Genomic DNA, 12,955 nt, shown 5'->3' on the forward strand with positions numbered 1-12,955 from the left:
CCCCCCCCCCCCCGCCCTATTTTTCAGCCATCAGCCTTTAGACCTTCCATCCTATGAAATACTTTTTCAAGTTTATAGCAAACTGGGGCCAAAACACCTGGTTTGTTGGATCTGGACTGATGCTTTCTAGGTGTTTCTAGCTGGTTTACAGCAAGCTCTCTGTCATATCTGCAGCATTTTCTTTTGCTTTTCACCTTTCCAGGCTGGCAGAATGCCTGCGGAAGTCGGGCCGCCACCACTCAGACAGAGGTGCGGGTGGAGGCCAGGCCCTGGGCTGTGCCCCAAACTGCCGAGCAACTGAGCAGGCATCAGTAATGGCTTGTTGCATGGTGAGAGTGGAAGGTGTTGAGGATTGGGACCTTGCTCCCTGAGCTTGAGATCCTGCAAAATCAGATTTGTTTTCTGGAGAACTGTTGTCTGATAACTTTGATATAGACATGTGGTTGTCCACAAGTCAGGCAGCAACAGTTAACCCTGTTTTTTACAGCAAGCTGGGAGTTACGGTGTGTTTGGAAAATGTTTTACTCTCATATTGTCCAGAAGAACAATGGAAAACATGTGGAGTGCTACCTGTGCAAAAGTTTTTACCGTTTCTTTGTGTAATACCTGAAGCCACACCATTGTCCATTTTAGTGGACTTGCACTGGCTCAGGATGCTGTTAGTTTTCCCTGAAGTAAATTATTTTTCTCAATCCTCATCATCCTCAGTCTCAGCTAAAGCTGAATGTACTGAAAGTCAACTCAGTTTAATGCCTAAAAGCCTCATTGTCGGATAGAACATTAAAGCGAATAAGGCTGCCTTGGTTGGTTGGTCAGAAGAGAGAAAGAGGCACTGCTGGGTTTTACACTTTTGGTTTTTTGGTTTACTTTTTTTTTTTTCCTAATCTGGGCAGAGCCATTCATGTGGCAGAAAGTCAACTTGCTTCTTTGAGAGTTCCAGATTAGGGTCATTTATTTCTTATGAATCTTAAGAAACTGCTGAAATACTAAAAGTAGTGTCTTCTCAAAGCATCTTCTACCTTAGACACAGCAAGAATGGTAAGTTCTTCCTCTCCTGGTTTTTCCTGGAAGTATCCCTTGGTGCTCCCTCCCTGCCTGCAGGCTGCATCCCTAAGTCATCATTCCCGGGTACCTCACAGAGGTCACAGCAGATTTCCCCAGGTCCCTGCCTCTGACCCTTTTCCAGGGACTTTGGGGTGTGCCGAATGGTAATGCATCCGTAGGGTTGGGCTTGACTTGGTACATGTCCAGGGCACACACCCAGAGCCATGGGCCTGCCGGGCGGGCATGGCTATCGAGGATTATTGGACTGGGAAGTTTCTCAGTCATTTCTAAAGAGGGTGGACATCATGTCTTCAAGAAAAGAAGTCTTAGAACACTTCCTGCATTTCAGTGAAAGAAGAGTTGACAGAGATGTATGAATCCTACTATGGGAGTAGCAAAATTTACTTGTTCTCCGAATGTCTTCCCCAGATTGTACTTCGTTGATGTTTGGGATGTTAGGTGTAGTCTGGATATGATGAAATTCAGGCTGAGTACATAAGATCACTACTGAAATGTCGGAGCCCGTAGCAGTTAATTTTCAGAAGTCATAGAAACAAGTTAAATAAAAAATACCACAACATGATAGTTTTACAGAGAGCAAAGGTGATCTAATTCAAAGCAGCCCAGCTTCTGTTACCAGTAACATGTTGAAACGCAGTGAAAGTTATTTACCATGTTTCAGTGTATTGATTCAGCATTTTAATATTGTTCCAAAAAGCTGGGGAAACAAGCTATGATGAGGTCTGAAAGCAGCTGAGAAATTCACAAGATCTAGTATTTTATCCATCCTGTGTGTTATTTTTGATACCGGACTTCAGAATACAGTGAATCTGTCCAGGAGAGAGTAGAGGAAAGCGAAAAAATGCAATCTGAAGTCACAAAATTCTGTTGGCTGATTTTTGAAGGAAAATTAAAGAACTGAGAACTGAGAAAATACAATGAGTAAGATGTAAGTTTGCAAATACATGAAAAGTTATTATGAAGAAAACGGAATTGCTGTAAAGTGTTGGCATCTCAATATAGGTGTTTGAGTTTCTGTTATGGTAAATGGAGATGCAGTGGATGCTGAGTGCATGTGTTTAGTTGGATCAAATTGTGCTTTCGAAGCAAATCTCCAGAGTGTGAATCGTATCTCTCCTGGGTGAAACCATGTTGGGAGGTACATCAGTCTTCTCATGGGTGTTTGGTCTGTGGGACCAGGCTAATTCTATTCTGAAGGAAATCCACAGGCTGTGGAAGGAAAAACACAGGTTGTGTGCTGTTGGGATCTCAGTGTCAACTGCTTTGATCTACAGATCCTCCCGTCCTGGGCTTACAAACTAGACATACTTACAGTCAGTAGAGCCCAGAGAGAAATAAATATGGGCTGTTTTGGGGGCAAGTTGAACTGCACTCTGATCTCTTTGTATTGGCTGTATTTCTGCTGATTATCACTGAATTTTAGGCACTTAGCTGTTATTTATACACATAAATTTGTGTGCCTTACTCTGAAACTGAATCTCATGCAAGCAGCAATATCGTCAACTTGCAAAGAGCTAAAAATTAGGATAATACAATGAAGATAAAAATTAACTAAGGCTTTCCATCTGTAAGACTATGTAGGCATCACCTTAGGTTAGTGAGGCTGAGGGACCTCCATCACTCGTTTTTAAGAAAAAGATAAGCAGTTGTCAGGAAGCATTTGGGTGTACTTTATCTTGCAGCATGGCCAGGAGATGTACTACTAGATAACCTTAAATGGTCCCCCTTGCTTGCTTCTTTAAGTTCTTCACTTGTCCATCATCTTCAACACCAAACTGACTCGCGGGGGTTACAAATTCCAAATCTCCCAACACACAGCATACAGGAAAGTCCACATTTCTAGGAATTACAGTTTCATGGTGTAGTGAATACAGACACGTACCTTCTTGGTTACTCAGTCTTTGTATCTTTACAGTTTAAGCTGTTGAAAATCTGTTCTTCAGTCACTTCCTGACTATTCATGAACAGGAATTTGGGCAAGAGCAGCCTTGCACTTCCTATACACAGCAATTACTCCCTTCTTTCCCATGGCCTCTTGCTGGTTCCTGCTGCTACCCTGTAGTATTTCATTCCAATTTTCTTACTTCAGGCCTCATTTTTTCCACCTTGTGTTTTGCAACCATCCAGTTTTCTTCTGACAATGCATTCTCAGCTCCATCATCAACAGGTGTCATCAGTGGATGTCTGTGTTTTGTGCCAAGGCTATGATCCTCAACAAATGACAGACAGAGCTTTCCTACTCTTACTAAGCCATTTAACAGAAGGCAGCTATGGGATATTATAAAAAAGGGGGAAATTTGGAATTTAGCACCTGTTGAATATGTGACATTTCACTTGTCCTTGAAGAAAATGTCACTGAAAAGTGCTTTTTTCCTATTTAAAAGTTTTGGAACCTTTAAAAATTTTCAATAAAAATGCAGGATCCCTTTAGATATATTTGTTCCACATTTATTTATGCATCTTGTAAATAAAATTGCCATTCTTAAACGTTTTTTGTAGGTATTTTGTAAGTAAGTCCCTTATGAGGCTCCATGTGGACTATAGATTGAAAAGTGCAAGAGCAAAAGTATTTTTTAGTATCTTAGCATTAAACTGTAATGTTTCAAGGCCATTTGCTACTATGTAAACAAATTGGTTTTTACTTGTCTTAATGAAAGACTTTCTGTCTGTAAGACGGAATTTTCTACACTTTCTTGATATGCATCTCAGTGGAAGATCTGCTTATTCTTGAACTTCAGCATATTCCAACACCCAACCACACCTTCCAAAAGAGTTGTAGCTTCTGTTGGAATATCTTGACTATAAAGCAAAATTCTCCTGTCACTCTTGCTGGTATAATCTCATTATTAATAAAAATAAATTTTGAAAATCCATACAATTAATAAAACAAAATAAGACTAAGAGTATTTGTGAAAATAACTTGGTCTAAGGTAGCCTTCATGATGCATATCCGTTAGGGAACTTACTGCTTGCTAATTTTTTGTCCTCAGCATTGGGAAAATTATCATTTGAAAAAGAGTTTCGTTGTGCAAGTTAAAACAGAATTCTGCTGTATTGCTCAACACAGTCCACTGCATTGTGTGGGGAAGAGATAACATCTTTTTTAAAGAAAAGAAGCTGTCATCAATTCAGTAATCAAGGCTGAGTCAGAGGGAGGAATAGGCAGAACCCAGTCAACAGACTAGAAACCAGTGGAGAATATAAAGAAATACTCCTTGACTTATTTGGATAGAAACTCACCTTTTCTGAGCCTGCTTTACCTTAGCAGTGGTATGCCTAAAAAATAATCAGTAGGTAGTAATAGTTTTGAGAATAATAGCAGTATTCTCTACCTATACAGAGCACAAAAGCTTGATTTGTAGGTTTCCTCTGCTGTAATAGCCTACGTTTAGTTGGTGCTGTTTCCCAACACCTTCATTTTTTGCAGTTTGAGGAGTGTTGGTACTTGCAGAGTCTTTGGTGCCTGGAGAGTGGACATAAACATAGGGTCTCTGATGATTTGGTTGCAGCTCCAGTTCCTTCCAGCTGGGATTTGGCACCTAACTGAGGCATTTAAGGGCATGGCATAGCTGTCCTGGGCTGTCCTGGTGCATGGAGAGATGGGCAGATGCAATACTGAACGTTGGCGTGTGAGGTCTTTGTCAGAGCAAGTGTGGTTTGCTTGCTAGCATGCACATGCCTCTGTCATGTTTAAGTAAGTGATGCATGTATACCACTTATCCTCCCAGCACGGTGCTAAGTCGTGTACACCTCAGCAGTTGTTCTGGTTGGTCCTTGCCTTTAAATGTTTTGTTCTCTGATGTGATTGGTGGCCCACCACGGCCTCAAATCCATGGTTTGCCCAGAAGAGGGAGCTGCTCCGGAGTGCTGCTGTCAACCAGCACTTGCTTCAATCAATAGCAAATTCTCATCAGTTTGAAATAATGAAGTGTTATTTAGCACTAAGAAATGGTTGTTTGAAAACTACTATAAAATTTGCATTATTTATTAGAAAAAAAAATACTAATTTCTTATAATCTGTTCCATGACGGAAGAAAAGTGCAAAATTAATAATTATTTTATTATAGTATGTGTTTTTAATGTCAGTGGTTGTGGTGAATTTTTCAGAAGATGTTATGGGTATATAATAAATATTAATTTATAAAGGTCAGAAGCCTTTTCCTTATGACTTTGCTGTTCTTATGAGGGAGGTCATGTCAGTTAAGTTTTAGTACTGCTAAAGTGACACAGAATTAATAATGATTATCATCATTTCCATTGCAGATCTGTTTGAATTGTGGAAATGGACTCTATGTCAAGGTAGGATACAACGGAAAACTTTTCATTTATCTGTGCCTAAATAAGTATTCTCTGAACAAAGTGACAAAGCCGTGCCTTACTTCAGTTGAAAAATATCTTGAATTTTACCATTTTCTGAAATGTAAAAGCTGTGTAATGGATAAAGAAATGGAAGCTGAAATTAAGTGAATAAACTCCTACATTGATCACACTGAGCGGCATTGAACTTTGGCAAAACTTCCCCTAAAATATTAAGTTTGTAGATAACTTTTTTGAAGTCTATGAGTGAAAACAACCACTATTTTGTTGCATATGTTAATTGGAAACATTTCCAGATGTTAATTGGAAGTCAACAGAGACAGTAGAGACTAAGCAGGACAGAAGGATGACGGGTTTCATGCAGAGTGAGAATGAGGGGTAGTTGAGCAAGGATAGCAGAGGCATTGGGTGAGTTGTACTGAGGCCTGATATTTCACATATTCTGTTTCAGAGAGAAGTTTGAGTACAAGGCAGTATTGGTGGGGTGGTAAACACGGTGATAAGGAGAAATGGTGGTTCAGAACAGCCTTAGTGCCAAATTTTTTCCCACATCTGATGACAGGCATGGAAATCTTCCTGATCAGTTATTTTCACCAACCCCTGGTCATGGGAACCTCCTCATATATTCAAAGCATGTCTTACCTGCTTCTTCTTGATGAAAAGATTAGTGTGGTTTTCCTCTTCAAACAACTTGGGGAGCTCTTAGATTGTAACTGATGCTGCTCCATGATTTTGAAGTCACTAGCTATTGAAAGAGCAAAAGCTATTCAGAAGTCTGGGTTACAGTAGCAATAAAGCATTTGTCTGGAATGGCTAAATGTAATGCTGACATTCAGTCTTGTTTCACAGGTTTATAATCGAAATGGCAGGAGTGGCATGTTGTCTCATCCCAACAGCCTGGTCAGGCAGAAGCGGGAATGGACAGTCCCTCCAGCCTTCATACGGGAGGAAGAGGACAATTCCTATAAGAATCCAATTGCTAGAGTAAGCCTCAAAAAGAGATTAATATGGAATATGCATAAAAATAGAGGTTAAAATATAAAATAAGGGTGCCCTAAACACATGCACAAGTATTTCTTTAAGGACTGTTGGATGTCATTTGAAGATTGCCACATTTCCTTCTGTCTCCTTCCTTCATCAGATGCATTACTTTTGAAGCCTGATTTGGCTCAGTCTCATCTTTTCCCAGCCCCACTTTTCACTAAACTTTTGGGAATGCGATATCATTGAGCTTTTTCACTCCACCACCCCTACTCAGTGTGGCTGAACTTGGCAAGTGGGTCCCAAATCTGCTGCTGGTTATTGGGCAGAAGGGTGTAAATAGAGCATGATTATGTATGCCTAGTCTTTTGGAAAACAGAGCTAAAAATAACCAAGGTGTTATCCTTTGTGCAAGAGTGAAGTGCAGTTGGTTTGGCACCGGTGTGGAAACTTGGATGCGCCACACCTGTCACTTCAGCATATGAAGTGACTGAAGGTCGTAGCTGGCTGTTACCCACTACTGGTGCTGCCCCTTGGTGGTAGTGCTGGCCCAATGCACATGTGCTTTTCCAGATGTTTTGGGTATTTTTTGACAGCAGAGAAAGGATGTAATCTCCAGTCTATGAAGCCTCTTCTACGTGTTCATCTCCAGGGCTGACCTTTCATCTTCCACTCTATCACTTCTCTATTCTGGTCATATTCACTAGCTTACATCTGATCCTTTAGGTCGTCTCCCTGCTCCAGATATTTCTCATCTCCCTGAACCAGATCCTCAGACAGAACATGCAGCTCTTCCTGCATTCATCTCAACATCTCCACAGTCAAAGGAGTGCAGTGGAATCTGCTTAAAATTTATTTTTGTTTCTTCATTACAAAACAGCAAAAATATTTTGTTGCACTTTTACACATGGTTTTATTTACTGAGTGCTATTTAATCTGTTATATTCCTGCTAGATACATTCAGATCTTGAAGATACAGGGATAGTAGTAACTTACACTATATCTGGTCAAGGAGTAACAGAACCCCCTTATGGATTATTTGTTATCAATGGAAAGACTGGAGACCTGAACATAACGGGAAGGGTGGACAGAGAAAAGACTCCAGTGCTGCTTGTAAGTTGAAAATTAATTTTTCCTTATAGGTGCCTTCCTGTTCATATTTTTACTTATTGTCTTCAGATGTGTTTGCTTGAAATATTTTTGATATTTCTGGATATTTGTGTGTGTATGCATGCTTCTATTTCTAAACATATATAACGTGCTTATATGATGTCTAGATTTTGTTATATATAATATATGTATTTCTATTTTGCATATGTATTTATGTTTACAGTCACTCATTGGGTGTGCTTATTGTTTCTGTTTGTGTTATTATCAGGTCAGAGGTCATGCGCTAGATAAGAATGGGGCAAAACTGGAAGAACCAATAGACCTCCCAATTAAAGTTGTGGATATAAATGACAATTTTCCAGTGTTTTCACATGAAGTTTTTGTTGGTTCAATTGAAGAACTAAGTGAAACAGGTAACTTATTTTTAGATTTTTTTTTTCATTGAGCTTTTCCCAACACCTGCAAGAGCACAGGTGAATATGCACTTTTCAGCAGTATACGTGCATTATAGATTCCCTTGTATATGTGCATTATACATTCCCTTACTGGCATAAGCCAGGTTAACCATGTCTGAATTTTATTCAAGGCTAAGCTGTGTGGTGTGATTAAGAGAGTCCACCTAAAGGCAACAGAGAACGATATTTCCTTTTGTGACACCTTTGGTTTTGATATAAAAGCTACCACAAATCAAGGAACCAGAGTCCTTCAGCAGGAATTGCACAGAAAAGGCAATCTGCCTTCTGGCCTAGCAATCACAGCCTGTTTGGGAGGGACTTCACTCTACCGTGCTTATCCAACAACCTGTTATTTAATTGGTGCATTGAATTCTGTGAGTTACAGATGTGTAAATACAGTCTTTTTCTTGGCTAGAGGATAAACTTTTAACGTGTACCTTTTGGTTTTAGGAGCGCTTCTTCAGCTGTGTTCGTTACATAAATAAAGTCAAAAGCATTAGACAGTTGTGCAGTTCATCTAACAAAATTATTTATTTCTGACATTTCAATAAAGATATTTACCAGTGCATGGTGGTATAAACAAGTACCATGTTTTGTTTGCTTTTTCCAGGTACAATCGTAATGAGGATAAACGCAACAGATGCAGATGAACCAAATAACCTAAATTCCAAGATTGCTTTCAGGATTGTTTCCCAAAGCCCTAGCACTGCTTTCAGTATGGATAAGAATACTGGCGAGGTTCGAGTAGCAAAAATAAATCTTGACAGAGAGGTAAAAATCCCTCCCATTTTTATGTCGTAAGCAGTGGTCTTCTGGCGCCTGTTGCATCACCCTCAGCTCAGCCTGCAGGGTGAAGAGCTGGCCCTCTTACCTTTCTTCAGCTCCCTTGGGATTAAAACCTTGTCTGGTTGATGCATGTTTTTAAGAGATTAGGGGAGGAGATGATGGGTTGAGGTTGTATTCCCACCATTACTTACCTAGCACAGAACCAGCCTAGTGGTTGTTGCTTTCTGTCCCTCCTGTGCAGTCAGGGCAGCAGTCACACAAAGCAAGGGGTTGTTTCTTTCTGCTGGAGAGCATGTGGCAAAGACAATGCAGGCCCATCATCTGCAAAGCTGCTGATTGCACCTGGACTTTTGTAGCCTGCTGTGCAAATCGAGGTGCAAAGAATTAAGGCAGGTGCTGCTATGAAACGGCATTTGAAAGCCACATATTGCCAGCGATGTCACCTGTGCATGCAGAGTTTTCCTTGGCCAGCAGATGGGGATGGGGATGTTAGCTCTGCGGCTGAGGGACACAGCTCTGTCTGTAGCCCTGTCCTGACATGCAGATGTCGCTAGTCTTGTCCCTCTTTATGGCCACTGAAATTTTTTCCTTTGCCCCGTAAGTACAATCCAACTCTTTGTGAGGAAGATGCAAAAGTCCTATATACTTTTCAAAGTCTCAGTTTTACTCCAGCAGAGTCTGTCAAGTTAGTCTGTGAGATGTACTTCTAGATAGAGAGGAATTCTAATAGACCATGAGAGATATTGCCAAAATGTAATAGAGATATTAGAGAAAAGGAAGAATTTTTAGCATTGATTAAACACTTTTTTTCTTATCGTGACAGACACAAAGTAGCTATTCTTTGGTGGTGGAAGCAAAAGACCGTGGTGGTGAAGTCGGTGGGAATGCTGCAACATGTTCTTTAGAAATCAAGATTTTGGATGTGAATGACAATCTGCCTGTTGTTGAAAGTCACGCAGTAAGTACATTTGTCACAATTTTTGGCATGTTCCTACACCTCCCAGTATCCCGTTGCTTAATACAACATTGTGCAAAATTTCTTGCACTGGTGAAATGGGGTAAATCATGACATCTTTTTAAAGAGTATTTTTTTGATTGAAGTTTGAAGGAAGCATTGAAGAAAACAGAGCAAATGTGGAAATTATGAGAATAAAAGTATTTGACAAAGATGAAGAGTTTTCTGATAACTGGCTGGCAAACTTTACCTTTGTTTCTGGCAACGAAGATGGGTTTTTCCGTATAGTAACAGATACTCAAACAAATGAAGGAATTTTGACTGTTGTAAAGGTTAGTATAGATTTTATGGATTCTTCTGTAAGTAATACAATAATTTATTCCATCTAAGTTAACAAACACATTATGTATATTCAGTCAACATATAAAATGTACATTTACATGATGGACACTCCTTCTTTGCCATATTCTTTGTTATGTATTCAGTCATTCCATGCAAATTAATATTTTTATCCAGCTTTTCCATTTTTATTCTGGGTGATCTCAAATATATCTAGTAGGGCAGAAGTTCCCAGACTTCTCTTGTTCTTTGGGCAACAGTACTAACTATCTGTAAACTTGGTGATGTATACATATTTAAATAAATAAAATTTCTTTATTTCCCCTGGCCACAGATAACATTGCAGGCAACACCTGAGCCATGGGCTACAGACTGTTTTATGAATATTCATAAACTGAAATTATGAAACTCTTTTCCATAAATGGAAACATGAATTTTACAAATTTCACTTTCCTTTAGTTCACGAGAACTGAAGATTTAAATAGCTTTTCTTTTTCTTCCTTCTCTTTCTTTTTTTTTTCCTTTTTCCTTTTTTATTTTTCCTTTTTTCTTTTGTTTTTTTTTCCATTTTCATTTTTTTCTTTTTTCTTTTTCCTTTTTCCTTTATTTTTCCTTTTTTCTTTTTTCTTTTTTCTTTTTTCTTTATTTTTCCTTTTTTATTTTTTCTCATTTTTTCTCTTTTCTTTTTTCTTTTTTTTTTTGCTTTTTTCCTTTTTTTTTCTTTTTCCTTCTTTTTCCTTTTTTGTCTTTTTTTTCTGCTCTGATTTCCTTATCTGAAAACTGCTAATTATAAAAAATAAAAAAGTAATAATTGATGGGCATTATTAAGTAAATTCATTGGTTAAAAAAAAAACCCAAAACACGAAACAAAAAATAAAATTGGAAAAGACAAGTAATTGAGCACTGATTCACTGCAAGTACAGGCAGAAAATATGGTAGGACTCCTTGCATGTACCTTTAACTAGTTTTAATTCAATAATATAAAGCCATACTTACGATGCCATCCACTGAAAATAAGAGGAGAGTAACATGTTGTTTTTATTATTTTCTTTATTGCTCTAGGAGCTGGATTATGAAAAAATGCAGAGCCTAAATTTGGGCATTGTTGTTACAAACAAAGCAGAGTTCCACAAGTCAATTAAGCCCAGTTACAAAGCACAAACAATTCCAATCAAAATTAAGGTGATTAATGTGCAGGAAGGCCCTGTGTTCCCTGGTGGCACAAAAATTATTGGAGCAAGTGAGAAACTGAAGATAAAACAGGTTATTGGACAGTATCAAGCCTATGATGAAGACACTGGAAAAATAGCAGAGCGCATTACGTAAGGATTTTTTTTTAGCCATCTTAACTGTATTAGAAATCACATCTTATTGTAAAAATGTGCATGTTGAACTGAAATAATTTCAAAGGCAATAATTCTCTACTAAGCATAATTCACACCTTAAACTAAATCATTATCATCATCCTCAGTATTCTACTATGCAATATTCTTTTGTTGTACATGGTGAGGCACGAATGTTTGGGCTGAAGTTGTACGTGCTTACACGGTGTTTGTCATGCCTGTATACTTTCAAGAGTAGATTTACCCATCTAATTTCATTGTCTCCGGAAACATTGGGAAGAAATATGCAGAAACATCTTTCAGTAGGACAGAAAGGGTGTACCATAGATATGTCTGCATGTGTGTGGTTGGATTTTGAATTATAGCTCTTCAGCCAGAATGTTATTGAGTCACCACTGTGGCTTTTACAAACGGGGTACTGCAGAGTTGCGTAGCCCCTCTCTCCCATGTCTATAGTACAGTGTCTCCAGGGTGGCTGATGCTCAGCTTTTGCTGAGAGCAGAGATGGAGGGGAAGATGGTGACCAGCAGTGCAGCTCCCGCTCCTTTTCTGGTCTTGCTCCCTGAGTGTACCTTCTATAATCTCTCCACACCTAGATCTTGGCTTTATGGGGAAAAGCAGGTTTCAACATTCAGAGTAGATTTATAGTTGAAACCAAATTACAGCAACAGGAGCATCAGACCTAGGGATTTGATCTCTGCTTTAAATGAAGAGTAAGCATACTGTGAAGTTGCTTTTTTTGGTGATGTTTGTTTTCCTCATTATAACTGTGTACATCTTTATATATGATTTTGATCAGATATCTGAAAGGAAGAGATCCAGCAAACTGGATCACTATAGACTCAGTCACAGGTGAAATCCGACTCGCTAAAAATCTCGACTACGAATCACCTCATGTAGTAAATGGCACTTACACTATCACCATGTTGGGCGTAACTACTGGTAAGTTGAGAGGGTTATTGGTTTGTTTACCTTTCTACAGCAATAGTTGGTTTAGTCTGCCTATCTTTAAAGTTAGGCACCCAGCGCAGTTTCCCATAGGCTGTATATTCAGAGAGACACGGGCAACTTATTACCATGGAATGGGTTCCCGTGGTGCCTGTTTCTCCTCTTTGACTAGATGAAGGTGAATGTTTCGTTAAAGTTTTGCAAAGGTAAGTCTGATAGGAACATCCCTTGTCAAGGTAGAAATTGCCAATATCTCAGTATGCCAATTAGCAGACTTCACAGTCTCAACTTTCATTGAACACTAAGCAAGAAAGAACTTCCCTGAACTTCTTGTGTATCTAATTGGAATTCTGCATTTATAATCTACGTGTTACTGTGTAACCATACAGCAAATTGCTTTTAAGTTAAAATAAATAACCAACTTGCCTTCAGAAGAACTTTGTCAATATTTTTATTAACATTGGTAGTGAAGTACTACTCTCGTAAGCACCACAGAGAGCTCTTTCAACTTGCTCCAGCAATGTTGGTGTTTTGGAAAATATTAGGTTTTTTTATTTTAAGATTAAATTTTTTGCACAAATTAAATTTAATTTTTCTTATTTCAAAATTATAGATTTTCCTAAGAAAACGGTCACTGGCACAGTTGTTATTCAAGT

The 12,955-nt window shown here is 38.7% G+C and overlaps 1 protein-coding gene across 1 annotated transcript in view; it reads left to right on the forward strand.

Moving 5' to 3' along the window:
- Nucleotides 1-12,955, forward strand: part of DSG2 (desmoglein 2) — a 23,662-nt gene that overhangs the window by 477 nt on the left and 10,230 nt on the right. The window contains exons 2-10 of the mRNA XM_027883172.1: nucleotides 5,329-5,364; nucleotides 6,232-6,366; nucleotides 7,318-7,476; nucleotides 7,742-7,886; nucleotides 8,539-8,699; nucleotides 9,538-9,672; nucleotides 9,816-10,001; nucleotides 11,071-11,330; nucleotides 12,151-12,293. Of these exons, the coding sequence (XP_027738973.1) occupies nucleotides 5,329-5,364; nucleotides 6,232-6,366; nucleotides 7,318-7,476; nucleotides 7,742-7,886; nucleotides 8,539-8,699; nucleotides 9,538-9,672; nucleotides 9,816-10,001; nucleotides 11,071-11,330; nucleotides 12,151-12,293 (1,360 nt within the window). The remainder of the gene's footprint in view (nucleotides 1-5,328; nucleotides 5,365-6,231; nucleotides 6,367-7,317; nucleotides 7,477-7,741; nucleotides 7,887-8,538; nucleotides 8,700-9,537; nucleotides 9,673-9,815; nucleotides 10,002-11,070; nucleotides 11,331-12,150; nucleotides 12,294-12,955) is intronic.

This window comes from Empidonax traillii, unplaced genomic scaffold (genome assembly GCF_003031625.1).
Source record: "Empidonax traillii isolate 1590-97213 ecotype Southwest subspecies unplaced genomic scaffold, ASM303162v1 scaffold119:size1479319, whole genome shotgun sequence".
Lineage (NCBI taxonomy): Eukaryota > Metazoa > Chordata > Aves > Passeriformes > Tyrannidae > Empidonax > Empidonax traillii.